General features: G+C 39.6%; 1 protein-coding gene across 3 annotated transcripts in view; it reads right to left on the bottom strand.

Moving 5' to 3' along the window:
* The window catches only part of SNX25 (sorting nexin 25), an 81,713-nt gene that overhangs the window by 46,017 nt on the left and 18,911 nt on the right, over positions 1-16,785 (bottom strand). For all 3 annotated transcript variants that reach the window (XM_059844637.1, XM_059844640.1, XM_059844638.1), the window contains exons 3-5: positions 15,590-15,806; positions 3,497-3,669; positions 2,482-2,668 (exon numbers count right to left, since the gene is read on the bottom strand). In XM_059844637.1, coding sequence (XP_059700620.1) covers positions 2,482-2,668; positions 3,497-3,669; positions 15,590-15,806 — 577 coding nt within the window. The remainder of the gene's footprint in view (positions 1-2,481; positions 2,669-3,496; positions 3,670-15,589; positions 15,807-16,785) is intronic.

The raw sequence follows: 16,785 nt of genomic DNA, 5'->3' as shown, positions 1-16,785 counted from the left end.
AGCAACTGTAGTGCCTTAGGATAAATTTCCCTCAAAGCTTAGCCTACAGTGGAAATTGCTACTGCCTGTATGTGTTCTTTACTAAGATGTTATGTAGCAATATTATAAGTAACAGGAGGAGGCTTAGAGCTCCTGAGTACCATGCATTGGCTTAGAACAGACACCGAAAAATCATTTGCAAATAAAACCAAGAACAGGAATTCTTGATGAGCATAATTACCCAGAATAGCATCTAACTGGAAAACTCTGTTTAAGTAAAACACACCAGTAATTTATTTGTTGTAAGAGAAGGGGAAGCATTTGCCCCACTCCCATCACTCCAACAGACTTACTGTGCTTCTCAGGGATAAGTGCACAGCAGCTTATTTGTTTCTTCCTCTTTAACTCCTTCTCTATAGATTTGCCCTGTAGTTCACTGTTGTTACAGCCAAGTACCACCTGGTTTTGGTTGTTTTTCAATCCATATAGGGACCACTGTTTGGTTTGTTAATGCAAATCTGCAAGCTTTCACTGGTTAATCATGAAAGCTTTGCCAAATAGACTACACAAGTTTGAGATGACTGCAGGTTGGCCCATCTCTCTCTGGGTGCTCCCACAGTGCTGGAGGACAAAGAGAATGGGAATGCCTCCTCCCACAGGAAATGCTCTTTAACCACTATCCCAGAGGAAGGAAGAACACTGCCTCCAAAATCAAATACTATTTCTCTTTTAAAAGAAGATCCATTTTCTCAGACATTTTTTATTAAAATACTGAACAGGTTAGGCTAACCAACATTTCGTAAGGTGTAGAGGAACACATTTCAAGATGATGGCAGTTGGAATTCATGGACTTGAAAGGAAAAACCTAGGTGCAGCCAAAACCACATTATTTCATAAAGCAGATCTGCTCTCTCGTATTAGAGAACGCAATTTAAAGTGACCTATCAGCTAAAAAGAGAACACACTGAGCATTAATGTGCTTGAACAACAACAACAACATAAGAGTTGGGTTTCTTTTGAAACAAACAGATCCATTAGTGTGATTATGCTAATAAATACATCAATTAGGTTTTAGGCAGAGTCTAATATAGACTAATTTCTGCTCTCAGGAAAGGCACACTGTCCTAGAGTAAAGAGCAAATTTTACAGCAGATGAACAATAAGTAGCCAAGCAACAGAATCATTTCACCATCACCTAAGTGTATTTTCCTATCCCAGAAATGCGAGTGGTTTCAGAATCAAAGAGAAGAACAGAGAAAGGATGACGTTATTTGCACAGCCCGCACACTCCATCCCAATAACCCAGCTCTTGGCCTGATCAGGCCAAACCTAACAGAAGTTCAGGGTCACAAGAGATGGCACAGAATGCACCAAATATAATCAATATGCATGTGTATTTCTGATATTTCTGCAGCCATTTGAGAAGAGAAAAAGCTGGCCTGCAGCAGCAACAGAGAGGAGTTGGGAAGAGGAAAAACTGCCAGTTCTGACTGGTAGTAAGAGCTTAGGACAAACAATCCAGACATGCAATCAGGGGTCTTCCAAAGCTTTGCTTTGCTCAACAAAACCAACTCAAGGACATCTAGGGAGGTTCTAGAACAGCAGAACCTTCTCTCTTCCCCACTTCCCAGTCAGTTATTCCTTATCCTTTCACATAAATTAGAAATCAGAGGAGAAACAGCTGCAAAGATAAGGCAAGCATAAACAACTGGTTCTTGGGCAGGCAGGCTTGAGATGTGGGCAATATCTCATATTAAGGGGAGAGATACAAGGAGAAAGATGAGACAGGGAGTGGAATTAGTATGAAAGTGAGCAGGTGCTATTTGCATTAGAAAACAGGCAAACAAACATCAAACAAACTCGTGATATGTAGGAGCTCCGTGATGTTTGTTCTGTTTTTAACGAGCTCTGTAGAGTTCATTAACACAGTTAAGAAAAATGCAATTGGGAAACACCACCCTGCAACAGTCCAGGGAAACCTCTCATCCAGTGGTATAATGTGCTGGAACTCAAACCCCTTCTTTCCACACCACAGCTGAATGCTCAGTGTCCCTAAGATCACTATAGTTCACAGTCACCAGACCACCATGGCCAGTCATAATTCAGAAAGATAATGAGGAAAGAACCATCCACACTAATGGAAATTCAACACATTTCATCTAAATCCACAAAGGCAAGTTGCAAAGAAGAGTACAGTATGCCTTTCATACATTTCAAGCATTTATCCCTTTCAACAGTACAATCATCTCCAGCATACAATCATCTCCAGCATACTACCAAGCAGAATTTTTATGCGTTTTCTGCCACTGAGCTAAAATGCTGATTACATTAGAGATCTACCAAATGCTGTAGCTTATCATCTTTACTATCCCTGCTTCACCAAACAAAAAGAAATCTAAAATTAAATTTAAAAAGAAAAATCACAATTCATTCAAATCTTAGTAATGGGCTGGAAAAGAAGCATGTTTCATTTTGAATGAGCTACAGTGAAACATTAAATACCTCAGTTGTTTCAGGAACTCAACATCAGAGCTGCTGTTAATGAGCTTGATGAACTCCTCATAAGAAGGAGCATATGTGTAGTCTTTCTTCTGATGCTCATTCATCTGTTCTCTGTACTCCAGCTGGCTGAGTAGCATTCGGTTAATGTAATCTGGATCACTCAGCAGTTCCACCACTGGTTTCAGTACTGGAGAGAAAAAATATTTTAAAACAAAATCCTTATGTTGAAGAATAACTGCTGTCTTGCAAATAAAAACTGCAGATAAAAAGCAGAAATAAATATCCAAGTTTATAGACATCAAAAAATCTAAAACCAGTCTTCTGGACCACACGGTACATTTGAGATTGCATATACTTTCTTGATAAAACTGGTTATTCTATTACAGAAATTGATGTACATTGACAAAGCTGAGCTCTATTTGGAAAATTCCAAGTGTTTTCATTCTTTATGCTGTGTGTTGTGAAGGCTATGACATTATAGCCAGTATAAATGAAAGTAAACTGAATTGCATAATATACTCGGGACTTCATAATTTCTGAATTTGACAGAGACATAAAAAATGCAACCGTATTTATAAAGTGCAGCTGATAAAAGCAAAATACAAATCCCTCAATTTAAAAAAACACACTGCATAAATCAAAGAGTAAAATAATGAATTAAATAAAATATAATGATTCAGTCATAGGATCCACAGAATTAAGGATGTGTTTATTCATCTGAATGTAATATAAAAGGCCAGAAATATTCATATAACCACTATAAATAGTGCCAAGGAAAGCTGCAAAAAAACAGAATGAGAAAGGACAAACTGTGTTTCATCCTGAAATGTGATAAACAGCCTGACATCAGATCACGAGAGTTAAGTAACGATATGCTTGATTTTGTGAATATAGTGTCTAACTGGCTATCACATAAACTTCAGAATGCAAAAGCAAGACTTATACATGATAAACTTTGTAATTGCACTATTATACATGTACAAATGGTTAATCTTATCTCTAATCTTTGAACTACCTTTTGTTGCAAGTATTTCTGCAAGGACTATGCGCAAGCTGACAGACTGGACATCCTTTGAGGGTAGGAGACAATACACCAGAACTTGAGAACATTTTTGCAGAAATCTTACTTCTTCATCAGAGCTCCTCAAGCATGAGTGCAACAAAAAAGGTCTCGGTGGATCTTCCTGCCTAGAGAGAGAAAAGCAAAGAGGAGAGAACTTGCATACACTTGTATCAGAAGTCATCAGTCACTAATTGATAAAATGATCATCAGTCGCTAATTGATAAAATGCTGCAGCATGAACACTGGGTGGGTGCTGTGCTGAACATGCACAGCAACATGCTGCTGGGTGAGTAAGCCCATGATGCACACTGTGTTTTTTGCAGACTCCTCACAAACAAGTTTTTGACTGACAGCTCTGAAAGAAACAGGGAGCAAATCTCCCTCACCTTGATTCTGTGCCCAATACTATCTAGTTTATCTCCTTGCAGGTGCCAGTGGTTTTCTGGACTTTTCAGAACATGTTTGACTGAACTCCTTAGTGCAGGTCACAGCTGTACCTTTTCTTTATACAAAAACAGCTGTAGAAGCAGAGACAAGGTATCCTAGCAGCTCTTTTATGGCCACATGCCTGATGTGCTCCAATCCATTTTAACAACAAGATGACCAAGCCATTGGTTCTAGACAGACAGACACAGTGCCACCTGAGAGGCACCACAGTAATTTACAAAGGCACCCAAGACTGGTTATCAGTTGAAGGCTCTAAGGTGCTACAAAGGCTTGTATCTGTCATGTCTCATACCAGTACCTGCTCCTAATTTCCATAACATCTGCTTTCTTCCTAGAGCTGGAGGCTGCCAACCTGGCTAGGTTAGGTTTCTGTCCTAGTCAACTGACTGCTACTCACAGAGCTCTCTAAGCCCATTGCCTCTGTTTGTAGAAAAAGTGACCAAGAACTCTATACAGTCAAGCCAAATGTTTTCAGTCAGACACCACTATACGGCCAACAGTGACAGGCAAGATTATATAATAACTAATTTTTGGTAGTCAGCTCAAGAGGATGAAAATATGTTGGAGTAACAATAACTCTGATTTTGTTCTAGTAATACAATAATTTTTCTTAAGGAGACTAAAATTAGTTTTAAAATTTATTTTCAGAAAAACAAATGTAAAGATGACATTTGGGTTTGATTTGACTAACGCCGTTAACTCAATCACAAATCAAATCCTTTGTTTGCAAACATGGATCATGAAAGGTGTTTCAATTGTTATAGGTATGTCAGATTTCAAAACAAGTCCCTTGGAACATCTTGGATATAAATACTCTTTTCTGAGGAGTAGTGGTTTATGAAGATGACGTGCAATCTTAATTATCAACCAGTCCAGGTGGTGCAGCTGACTGATCTCAAAGCTGTTTATCTTGCCCTGGTAGGATCTTTTCTCAGTGGCAGCTGAATGCATAGCTATTTTCCTCAGTGCATTTCTACTCTTCTTTCATACTCCAGACATATCCTGAAGCCTCCTCTACCCCACATCAAACATCCCCTGTCATGTTCTCCCTTAAAGGCACTCATTATTTATCCAAACCCAGACAAGTCCTAGGCAGATTACTGACAAAGTCTGGGTCATTTACCTACAGCCACCTCTTACTGTGGAAGTAAAGTCCTCCAGACAGGTTGGTGCACCCAAAGTCAGCCACTTAGAAACACAGACAGAAGCATACACAAAATGCTGGCAAACAGGATGACTCACAGGGAACATAGAATAATTAAGGGTGAAAAAGCCCTTCTAGATCATCAAGTCCACCATTAATAGTGTCACATCTACATGGATTTTTAACACTTCCCAAGACAGTAATTTTATCACTTCCCTGGACAGCCTATTTCAATGCTTGACCATCTTTTCAGTGAAGAAATTTTTCCTAATAAAGTAAACCTCCCCTGGCACAGCTTGAGGCCATTTCCTCTTATCCTGTTGCTTGTTACCTGGGAAAGGACAAAGACCCCCACTTGGCTACAACCTACTTTCAGGCAGTTCTCCCAGTAGAAAGCAATAAGAGCCTCTCTTCTCCAGACTAAACACCCCCAGCTCCCTTGGCCACTCCTCATAAGGCTGGTCCTCTAGACCCTTCTCCAGCTTTGTTGCTCTCCTCTGCACATGCTCCAGCAGTTCCATGCCTCTCTTGCAGTGAAGGACCCAAAACTAAACCCAGGACTCCAGATACAGCCTCACCAGAGCCAAGTACAAGAACTATCACATGAAATGATTCCTGTGTATTAACAGCCACGATACAGAGTTAGAACTAAAGGCAAATGGTGACTGCTTTTTGGCCTGTGAACAAATCCCATCTATTTTGGACACCTTATTTCTAGGACATCTTGCATAGTGATTAGATCAAGATATACTTTCATAGCATGTGAAAAGCACAAAACTGAGCCATAATGCACAGAAAATTTCATCTCATGAACTGAGATCAGCCTTCTTTGTCTTCAATATCGATCTTCAAGTCCCCTGAGGAATGCCAGTCTGTTTAGGACTGCAAACACACTGGAGCATTAACTGTACCTATAGTATCACCCATGCAAGAGAGCTGTCTTCCTACTGCAAAAATTTATTCCCAGTCAAGAGCCAACACATACAGCTTTGCTGAGCTGGACCTATGCCAGGATTTTTCTGCCACACAGTCAGGAGAACACAAATGGAAAATGGAACAGAATAAACAAGCACTTAGGCAAATATTTGGTTCTTACCCTTCTAATTTGTCTAATGTGTTCCTGCCTACAGGAATGCAAGGGGGGAGCAGAGTTGCCTACTCTCCAGTTTACAGGCTGCTCAAGAATATCTTCATTTTTTCTTGGAGTTGTCTCCATTACCTAAGAAGATATGACTCTCTAGAACAGGTTTTCCTAGCCAAACTGTATCTACATGTGATCTAAAAAGCAAAAGGGAAGATATTTATGAAAACAGAGAAACAAAGTCTTCAGGAAATTCAACCCTAAACAAGCCTTGCCTGTCAGTGCCAACCAGTTCTGTCAACAAATCCTGCAGTATTCATCACTGTTGAGCAAGAGAAATAAAAGGAAGACTGAAAGCAGGAGAGGAAGCTTGGGGGGAAGCTGAACAGCTACAGAATAAATCAATATGACGGTGATAAATCAGACAAGACAAAATATACTGGTTTATATCCTCCTTCGCTTGTATACAGGAAGCATTACAGTTCTATTTGTCTCAATATTACCATTGATGAGCTTGCAGGGAAATACTGTGTGTCAACCAAAGGTCTGGCCAGTAAACAGCTGCCCTTTTAACCCAGGCTATCCCTTCACTGATACATATTTAAAAAGAGACCAGTGAGCAATCAGGGAAGTATTAACACCACTGCTCAGCTACCAAGCCATGTCTGTTTACTACCTTAGAGCAAGAGCAAAGATGTCCTGATCAGGCATATTCTTAAGGCTTGATAGAAAACCTAGATCTTCAATTCTGTGAGAATGTGGCACTGTTCATTTTGCAGAAAAGCAGAAATTTAAGTGCAATCCATATACATGTACACAAAGCGGAGTGCTGCTGCATCTCTCCAGTGTCAATAAAGCTATTAAGCACTATTAAATAACCCAAATAGAACATAGACATTATTTATTTTCCTGTCTAATTCTGAACATGTATTACTAGCACTGTGTGGTTGTATTTTCCAAACAAAGTCCCTTAGTAATCACAGAAAACAGAACAAAAACTGTGTGCAGATATTTTTAGACTGAGCTTTAAAAGCCCAGTCAATTAGCCATAAATTCTGAGCACAACTGTGTGCAGTGAACTAATATAAATGTGGCATTCTAGAAAACAGTTCCAAAACAGGCTTGATACAAGCTCTGTAAACCAGGCTCAATTAATCTCCTTTAGACAATATTCGAATAATGGCAAGTGGCAACTTAATTCATTTGTGTCTTCTTGAACAACTAAGACTGAAGTCATAGTGACAATAGTCATCTGTCAAGATGCAGGTGACTTTTTTAAAACAACAGAAAGAACTTATGCTCTATACAGCATTCTTAGAGATCATACCCATCTTCTCTCCCCCATGAGCTACAAAGCCAGCCTTAACCTTGCCCAAATTCCTGTTCTGTAATTCTCTGGAGAGCCTTCTCTGAATTTTTAACACTATCCAATACTTTTATACAGTGCCAGAAAGCAAAGGGATTTCCTTCAGTTGCACCTCAAAGCACTGGAAGATTAAGCAGCAGAGTACAAATCAATAGATAGGACCTGCCAAAGTGAATTCCTTTGTACCAGATCTGTTCCAAGATGGCCTTTCCTTTGGGAACAAACTGACACCTACTGTAACTATCTCTGCTCAGAGGTGGCTTTGTGCATTTACTGCCTGTGTATCCCACTGAGTGTCAGCACTTACTGCTGCGAGCCTACAGTTCATCCAGCACTTTATAAAGGAAAGCAGAACACAAGATTTGCTGCAGTATTCCTGAAGAGAAGCACTCAAAACATTACCAGGGTAACAGAAGTACCATCATTTCCTTCCCATACTATAAGTAAGCAACTCTGAGCCCATATCAACACCTTTTTAACAACAATATCTTATTTCTCAGGAATGCAGGACCCATGGCCATTTCATAAGACCAGACTATCACCTGGAATTCCAGGTTTCCCAATACAGCAACCTCATGGAAATCTTTTTACCCTGAGAATCTACTCTACATATTCATATTTTTGTCAAGGACTATCTGGTAACTGTCTGTATTATAAAGACTCAGGAGTATTAAAACCTGGTATTTGTGGTTGGATGCATGAACCTGATACAAAGCATCTTTGACAAATGTAAGTCAGTTTGCTTTGAAATTAAGGCAGGAAGCAAATTTACACACACATACACCCTCCCCCCTAAAAAAAACCCCATGCACCCCAAACACCAGCCAACCAACAAAAAAAAAAAAAAAAAAAAAAAAAAAAAAAAAAAAAAAAAACCACCACCAAACAAAAAAAAAAAACACGCCAAACAACAAACCATGTAAAAAATTAACAATTTCTCCACAGGAAATTACTTAAGGGATATAAGGGATAGATGGATAACAAAGTGTTTCCTTCAGCCTTGGTATTTCTTTATTTAATTTTTCAAGAGACAGCCTTGCAGAGCTCTGTTTAAGTCTCAATCAGTACAATTGTGAGCAGAAGTGCACGTGCAACTCTAAATAAGTGTCATCAGTATTTTCAACATTCACCATGCATTTTCATTAAACTGCCTCTGAGAACCACCAAAGCCCCAAGCAGGCTGCACCTCTTCACCTGTGTGACCTCAGAGCTGTAAACTTCTTGACAATGCAGCAAAGAAAAACCTGCTCGATCTATACGAGTTTTCTAAGACATAAAAGAAACAAAACTTTAGACCTTTACAAGCTAGTATAACAAATATACTAGAAAAAAGTATCTACTTGGAAAAAACCAAAGAAACAAAAAGAAAATCACATAAATCTCAGAAAGCACAACAAAAACTAGAAACAACAGACAAAGCCAAACCCAAAATTTCCACAGATGCTATTTCATCAAGATAAATCAGCAAGTTTTATAAATAATTTCAACTATGTTTATGGTACATAAAACCTCTCATTTATACATGCCACAGTTACCTCTCTCAGGAAAAAGCCATATTAGTAACAGAGGCAAAGAACTTATGAATGGCTTACAAATTGTGGTATGACCACATCAGCACTAGGATGTCTTAATGCTCATTAGGGTATCAAGGTTATACTCAGTCATTAACAGGACACACAACTTCCCACACTGAAGCGTGAAAACAAATGGTGAGCTTTAGACCTGGCGCTAGCTATGGGCTGAATTTAATAACATGCCCAGGCCTTTGGTTTTTCATGACTAATTTGCTCTCAGCACTTTCATACACAGCTCTTCCCATTGCAACAAATCTCTACAGCTTCATACTAATCCCCTTGACACACCTTTCCAGAGGCTGACTGTGGTAACCAGCTCTTGGCATTTCTGGTTTCGGGCAAATGGAATTATAAAAGAAAAACAAGACCTGTGGGAGGCATTTAGTTGCCAGATAAGTTAAATCTATAAAATTAACCAAGTCAAATCTAAAGTGTTAAAACTCCCTTTGCATGAGTCTGCTCTTCTGCTCTTAATTGGTTTGTGGTGGTTTGTGGCCTTCTTTTTTTTTTTTTTTTTACTATCTTATCACAATGCACATGGTAATCACAAAAAAATTGAAGTTATATACCCGATACATGCCAAGGTAGTCACCTGGGCAAAGAAAATTAAGAGTTATTTTCTCTCCTTACCTTTTCCTGTAATAACAGAAAACAAAAGGAATATTATCAAAACACGTATGATACAAACTTCAATCCCCAAAAGGTTTACCATACTGATCACTTCAGCAGCTATTTCCCCACAACACTCTCTGAGAGCTTTGAGCTCTTAACTATAGGTTCTGAATCAGCACTGGTAGCAGCCTGCAGACCCCAAGCACTCATTTTGCTATGTCATAACTTGTGCTGCAAGTCTGGGCACATAAACACATAAAAACATTTCAGCACATACCAACAGATGCTGTGTAGTAGACAACTGGTCAGAAGCAGCCTGCAATACGACATTCACGTTTGCAGAAACCAATTCTTCCTCTGTCTCTGGGGTTAAAGGTGCCCCAGTTGCAGGTTAAAGACAGAGAATACTCAAAACCAAAAGACATGGGGAAAAAAAATTAAAATCCTACTAATAATAAAAATAAAACCAGTGTCATTTGACCTCTTCTTGCTGGGGTTTGGTCAAAAATCACTGCTTGTCAGGGGGTTCAAGACACAAGGATTAATTGCCTTCCAATCCCACATGCCTACTCTGCTGTTTTTTTCTGGGGTTATTTTCTTCCCAATGGCTGGTATGGGGCAATATTTTTTATTTGTGCTGAACACAGGTTGATAATATAGAGATCGTTTTGTTATTGCTGAGCAGAAATTGGACAGCATCAAGGCCCTTTTCTGCTTCTTGAATCACCCCACTGCTGGGAGTACACAAGGAGTTGCAAAGAGACAGCCAGGACAGGTGACTCAAGCTGACCAAAGGGATATTCCAGGCCATGTGGCATCATGCTCAATATGTAAAGATGGAGGAAGGAGGAGGAAGGGGGGAATGTTTGGAGTGATGGCTTTGTCCTCCCAAGTCACTATTACATGTGATAGGGTCCTGCTTTCCTGGAGATGGCAGAACACTTGCCTGCCCATGGAAAGTGGTGAATTAATTACTTGTTTTGCTCTTTTGCTTTGCAAAAGATGTATGGAGCTTTTGCTTTACCCATTAAACTGTCTTTATCTCAACCCACAACTTTTCTCACTTTTAACCCACAAGTTAAACTGAGCATTTCATCAAGAAGAATAGCTGCTTCCAGCTTTCAATAAACATATCATGCTACCAGAGGGAGGCTAAATTCCTGGGATCAGATAATTTCAGCCCCTGAAAAGCACACTGCCACCACAGATAACACTGCACCCACACACCAACATGACTGTTTCCATCATTATACACCACCTTACTCAGCTCACAGTCCATCCTTGATTACATAAAATGGTATTGACAGTATTCAGCTTGCTTATATTCTAGTTAAAGTAACCAAGCAAATACTTTTTAACAATATATGAAGGAATGAGGGAATAAAAGGTGCTATGAAACATGAATGGCTGAATACTAACCTCTTTACCCTCACAGGATGCACTTGGCTAATCCTGTTATAAATGTGCTCCTGATCCTGTGCATATGGGAAAAGAGCAGTGGCTTCTAAAAATAAATCCAGGTCTGACTTTTTCTCCCTATGTCAAATTCATAAACTAGCAAATGCTAGACACAGGAAGCTATCATATTCCATTTCTATACACCAAGCCAATACTAGAAATTAAATGGTTTCCTATCTAAATTATTCAAAATGCCATAAATTTTCTCACTGAAAAGTGACAGTTTCCTTTGAAATCCCAACTGAACCTCAAAGTACACCCCAGTGACACATATAAGATGAAAAATTTGGGAACTGTCTTGCCCACAGCTTGCATTGCTCTATGCCACTCCAGACAGTTCTGCCCATGGCTAGAAGTGTCTCTGCCCTTATTTCACTCCACAGATGTGTGTGGCATGCACAGGAAAGACAGCTGCTGTTATGGAGAGCCAGGGGATAGAATAAAGAAATGGGGAACAGACCTAACACTACAAGGTTCCTTTCTCCCAATGCCCTGTTTCCAACCAGCCACCTTGGAAGTGGCCTCTCCTCTTATCAAAGAATCATAAAATGGTTTGGGTTGGAAGAGGCTTAAAGATGATCTGGTTCCAACCCCATGCCATGGACAGGGACACCTTCCACTAGACCAGGTCACTCAAAGTCTCTGAGCACTTTTCTTCATTTCTGGCCTCTGCTGGCTATTTACCTTTAACTGTTTATTACTAAGTGGATTTTTGAGATGGCTAAGATAAGCCACATGGACAGCAGGAGCAAAAGAAAAGACTAACACCCTTCCTCATTCTGAAGGGCCTCAGCCTATTTTCATCTCCTCAGACATCCTGGTTAATCACAGATTGAAGTTCATCAGTGAAAGAAGTAGAGAAATTTGTGTGTCCAATGTGCACCTAGTCACAAAACACATGAACTTCACTCTGAAAAAACAAGACCTCTGTCCTGGGCATGGATGACTCCTTTCTGCTGTGCTAGTGGATTCTCTGTTATATAGGAAAACCAAGACAAATTGGCTCAGGTGGCACCCCCTGCATAGACAGTATTAGAGGTATTTAAAACTTTACAAGCTGCCACACAGTGGACAAAATGCCCTTTGCCATCATGCTGCAGTATAATCTTAGTGGCAAGAAATGATGGAGAACTCCAAAAGGTATCACAACAGGAAAGATTCCTCTCTCTAATTACAGCCTCTGTTCCACTATATTTATCATCCAAAACTAACTGGATTAATTATGAGATACAGAAGGAAATGTGAATGCCAATTTACATTTATTACTGTCTTCAAAACATTAACAGAAAGCAAAGCAGATCAAGAAGATCTGCGTTCCCTACCTTAAGAAGACAAATTTTTTGTGTTTGAACTGTGGCAATTCAACCCAGATGACAGTTGAACATCACACAGAATTTCACTCACTCCCTCACCCTCCCACAGCGAGATGAGGGAGAGAATAGGAAAAAAAAGGTAAAATTCCTGACTTTGGGGTGGCCTAATTGCAGCCTTCAGGTACCTGAAGGGAGCTGAAATGAAAGGTGAAGAGAGACAATTTACAAGAGCCTGTAGTGACAGGACAAGGGGCAATGCCCCCAAACTGAGAGGAGGCTTAGATTAGATATTAGGAACAAATTCTTCCCAGTGAGGGTGGTGAGGCACTGGAACAGGTTTCCCAGACAAGTCGGGGATGTCCCATCCCTGGAACCATTCAAGGTCAGGTTGGATGGGGCATCAAGCAAACTGGTCTAATGAAAGGTGTCCCTTCCCACAGCAGGGGTTTGCAACTAGATGACCTTTAAGGTCTCTTCCAATCCAAACCATTCTACAACTTGAAACAAAGAGAGTTTAATAGAACAGAAAAGGCAGGGAAATTAATAATAATGATAATAATAGAATTAGAATATATCAAACAAGTGATGCACAACGCAAATGCTCAACACCTGCTGGCTGATGCCCAGCCAGTTCCCGAGCAGTATCTCCCAGACAGCTTTTCACCTCATTTATATACTGAACATGACACTATATGGCATGGAATATCCCTTTGGCCAGCTGGGGTCTGCTGTCCTGGCTATATCACTGCCCAGCTTCATGTGTTGCCCACCCCCTCAGCTTCCTCGCTGGGAGGGCAGTATGAGAAGCTGAAGTCCTTGACATAGCATAACACTGCTCAGGAACAACTAGAACACCAGTGTTATCAACATTATTCTCAACCTAAATCTATAATACAGCACCATATCAGCTACTAGGAAGAAAATTGACTGTACCCCCGTTGAAAACCAGGACAACAATACAGAAAATAATTAAAGGCTTCCAAACTAGAAGTAGCACAGTTTTTAGTTCTCTGTCTATAGCTTAAAATGTCAGCAGGTTCTAGCACAGTAAACTCCGTAGCAGTAGGCAATTTGTACAAAACTCAAATTCTTGTTAAAACTACAAATTCTCTTAAATAGAAAACACTATCCGAATATTTGCTGTGTTTTCAGGTTTATTATATGCATGCTCACATCACTCAGCAGCACAAATTCCATCTGTAGTGTATGAGCACAATGTCACCTTTCTGCTGACTTTGCCTGTACGTAGCATTTAAGCTGTCTCTCCATCTGCTAAGAAAGGGTGAGCCCTGTACAATATCCATACAGCTCCCTGGACTTTCTGAACAAATTTGGATGAGCAGCATGAGGAAATTCTAGTGCTTTACAACTTGCATCATGCAGCATCATGCTGCTGATCTGTCAAGCACATTAAAACCAGACCTTTCTCCTTGTGAATTCACAGCCTTGCAGTCTGCAAACAACAGTCACTAAGTCCAGTTCCAGCCTCTATTAATTGTTCAGTTAGAGCTGTTGGGTTGGTTTGTTTGGTTTTTTCCTAACCTGCTATTACACAAAATCTTGATAGGACTTTTTTTTCATTCCCATAATAATGCAGTCTTATCCAGAGTTAAGGTGCATTTACTACTTCCAAGTGAAAAAGTTAACCAGAAAATAACCAAAATAATTTATTTTAGTTCTACATAGCAGAAACAACAATCCAACAAAGACCAGCTGAAGTGGTCATAATTCTCAGCAGAGAAGAAGACTCAGCAACAATCAGCATTAATAATACTTAATAATTCTGCAATTCTAGGTCCTACATCCCCAGCTTGAAACAGAAAACATTCAGATTTTAAAAAAGCAAAACACAAACAACAAAAAAAAATTCAACTTCCTTATTTTTTAACTGTTCAAATCAAATTCTTCCCAAAAGCAAGCATTTTATTCTGATCAAGGAAAAGTGCAAGCATGATACTTAAAAATCAAGGAGCACACTTAGGAATTTTATCTAAGAGATTTCTACCTCATTGCAGAGCTTAAAGAAAGTAGTACCTAGAACCTATTGCAAGATTTACAGCAAAGTACATACACCTTAATTTCTTATTTTCTTGAATGTAACCACCCTTTAGTGTCTTTTCTTTTCCTATGCATTAGCTTACATAAAAATTAGCTAGGATCTACCACAAATACATTAACCATGTCTTCTAATAGAGAAGAGAAAGAAGTGCCAATGGAAATAGATTGATCAGTGACAGAACACAATTGTTCTTTTTTGTCTGATGGGGTGTCACAAAATACACAGATCTAACTGTAGGTAAAACAACCTCACAGAATAAAATGTACAGTCTAAATCTGAATGACCAAAGCATATTCCAATTAGAATAACCAAAAAGCAGGTAAGTGCAGATACAAGACCAAATTCCACACAATTAGACAAATTGTGCATTCAGATGTGGGAGCTGCATAGGCTAAAATTTCCTATTTGCAGCTACAATTTGGGTAGAACTCTATTGTTCAGGGCTTTTTCAAGTGGACAAAGAGATCCTTGCCAAAGAGGAAATTTATGAAATTAGCAAGATAACTTAAGTAGAGAAAGAATATACAGCCAGCAATTTTTCCACTAGCAAAATCTTTTTACTGCAGGACAGGTCACCTACAGAAATCACAAGGCTTTGCCTCCCAGGGCTAGAAGAAATGGAAAACTGAATGGAATATCTCCTGGTGCTATTCTGGGAAAGGTGCAAATATCTTGTCTGTTGACCGCACTGACAGTGGCCCTTCTTTCCATTGCATGTTCACAGTACTTTGCAGGAACTGCTCACGCAGCCCACTCCTACTGTGAACAAAGGATTCATGGATTAAAGTGAAAAGAGTAGTGAATCCAACCTCTTAGAAAAAGGAGTCCAAGTGTTTCCTTACAGACATCCTGAAGCCTGCTTGATCTCTCAAACTGGTAATAAGCTTGAACTATTTTATCAGTTTTAAACACAGTCTTCATCACTGATTTAGCACATCTGTAAGTGAAGAGAGAAGGAGAAAATTCCAAAGAACTGCAGTTTTGTTTTTACCTGGCATTGGCTCCTTTAAGGTCACAGAAGTGTGAGAGTAAAGCTTTCACTACATCGTTGCAGACAACTTTAACTACATCAATGTGACTCAGCCTCTGTCGCAGCTGCTTGGCAATCTCCCAAAAGTCTTCAGAGAGCAGCTGGTACAGCTGCCCCTCATCTCTGCTCAGTTGCCCATACCAGGACAGGATGTAATCTCTATAGCTGTAGTCAAACACTGAAAGGAGAAACAAAACAATAAATAGCAAAAACTGCAAAAGGACAAGGCACACCAAGAAAAGAAAAATGTAACCCTCGACCCTTCTCAAAAACTGGATGGGTAACAGGCTTCACATCTACTTCTCACTGAAGAAAAATAGGCTGGCGAGGTTACAGCAGTCTGCACCTAACAGGTTACTGTAGGTCACTTTGCAAAGCAAAGCCTTAAAGTGGATTTGCTCAGACAATCAGGTTACCAGCTACACACAAACCTCAGACTAATACCTGTCTCTCAGCGGTGGCTTTGGTTATATGAAGTATCATATAATCTGGCTCTGCCTAAAATCTTGCACACTGAAGCCAGCTCTCTTTACATAAGAACTGAATAGTCTCCATTCCAAAGTCATGGCTAAAAAGGGGAGGTGGTAATATTTAGATTTCCAAAGATCTATTTCAAATATCTAGATTTCCATACAACACAGAACACCACCACAGAAATACATTATAGGATCAGAAGAGCTAAGAGAGAACAAGTGGATTAGTGAGACCCCATGAACTTAAAAATGACGAAGCATTCCAAACCATATCGACAGGCAATAACCAATATTACTGTAATTGCAAATCCCATGGCAACACTGTCTTCTACCGCTCTGACTTTGCTTTTTGGCATTTGTGTGTCACCAGTTTTACTGATGTTTCACCCCAGCAAATGTCCCTGGAAGTCTAAGAGAGCAGGAGGTGTTCAGGGATATCACATGAACTATTAAGCAGTTGCTACAAGATGGGGGAAAAGCTGGGGTTGTAAGAGTCAATTTGCATCTACCAGATTAAAAAAAGGAGGGAATAAAGTCATTTGCCTGGTATTTTGAGCAACTTCTTTACTGCACAAGCTGGATTCAAAATTTCATATCAAAAGTCCATCTCATTTGTCAGTGTAAGCCCATGGTGCAAAATAATCATAAGACTCCATAATTTTCTACCTTCCACTTTGATAGAAG

The sequence above is a fragment of the Haemorhous mexicanus genome, chromosome 4 (genome assembly GCF_027477595.1).
Source record: "Haemorhous mexicanus isolate bHaeMex1 chromosome 4, bHaeMex1.pri, whole genome shotgun sequence".
NCBI lineage: Eukaryota > Metazoa > Chordata > Aves > Passeriformes > Fringillidae > Haemorhous > Haemorhous mexicanus.
This window is presented reverse-complemented; position numbering and strand designations above follow the sequence as displayed.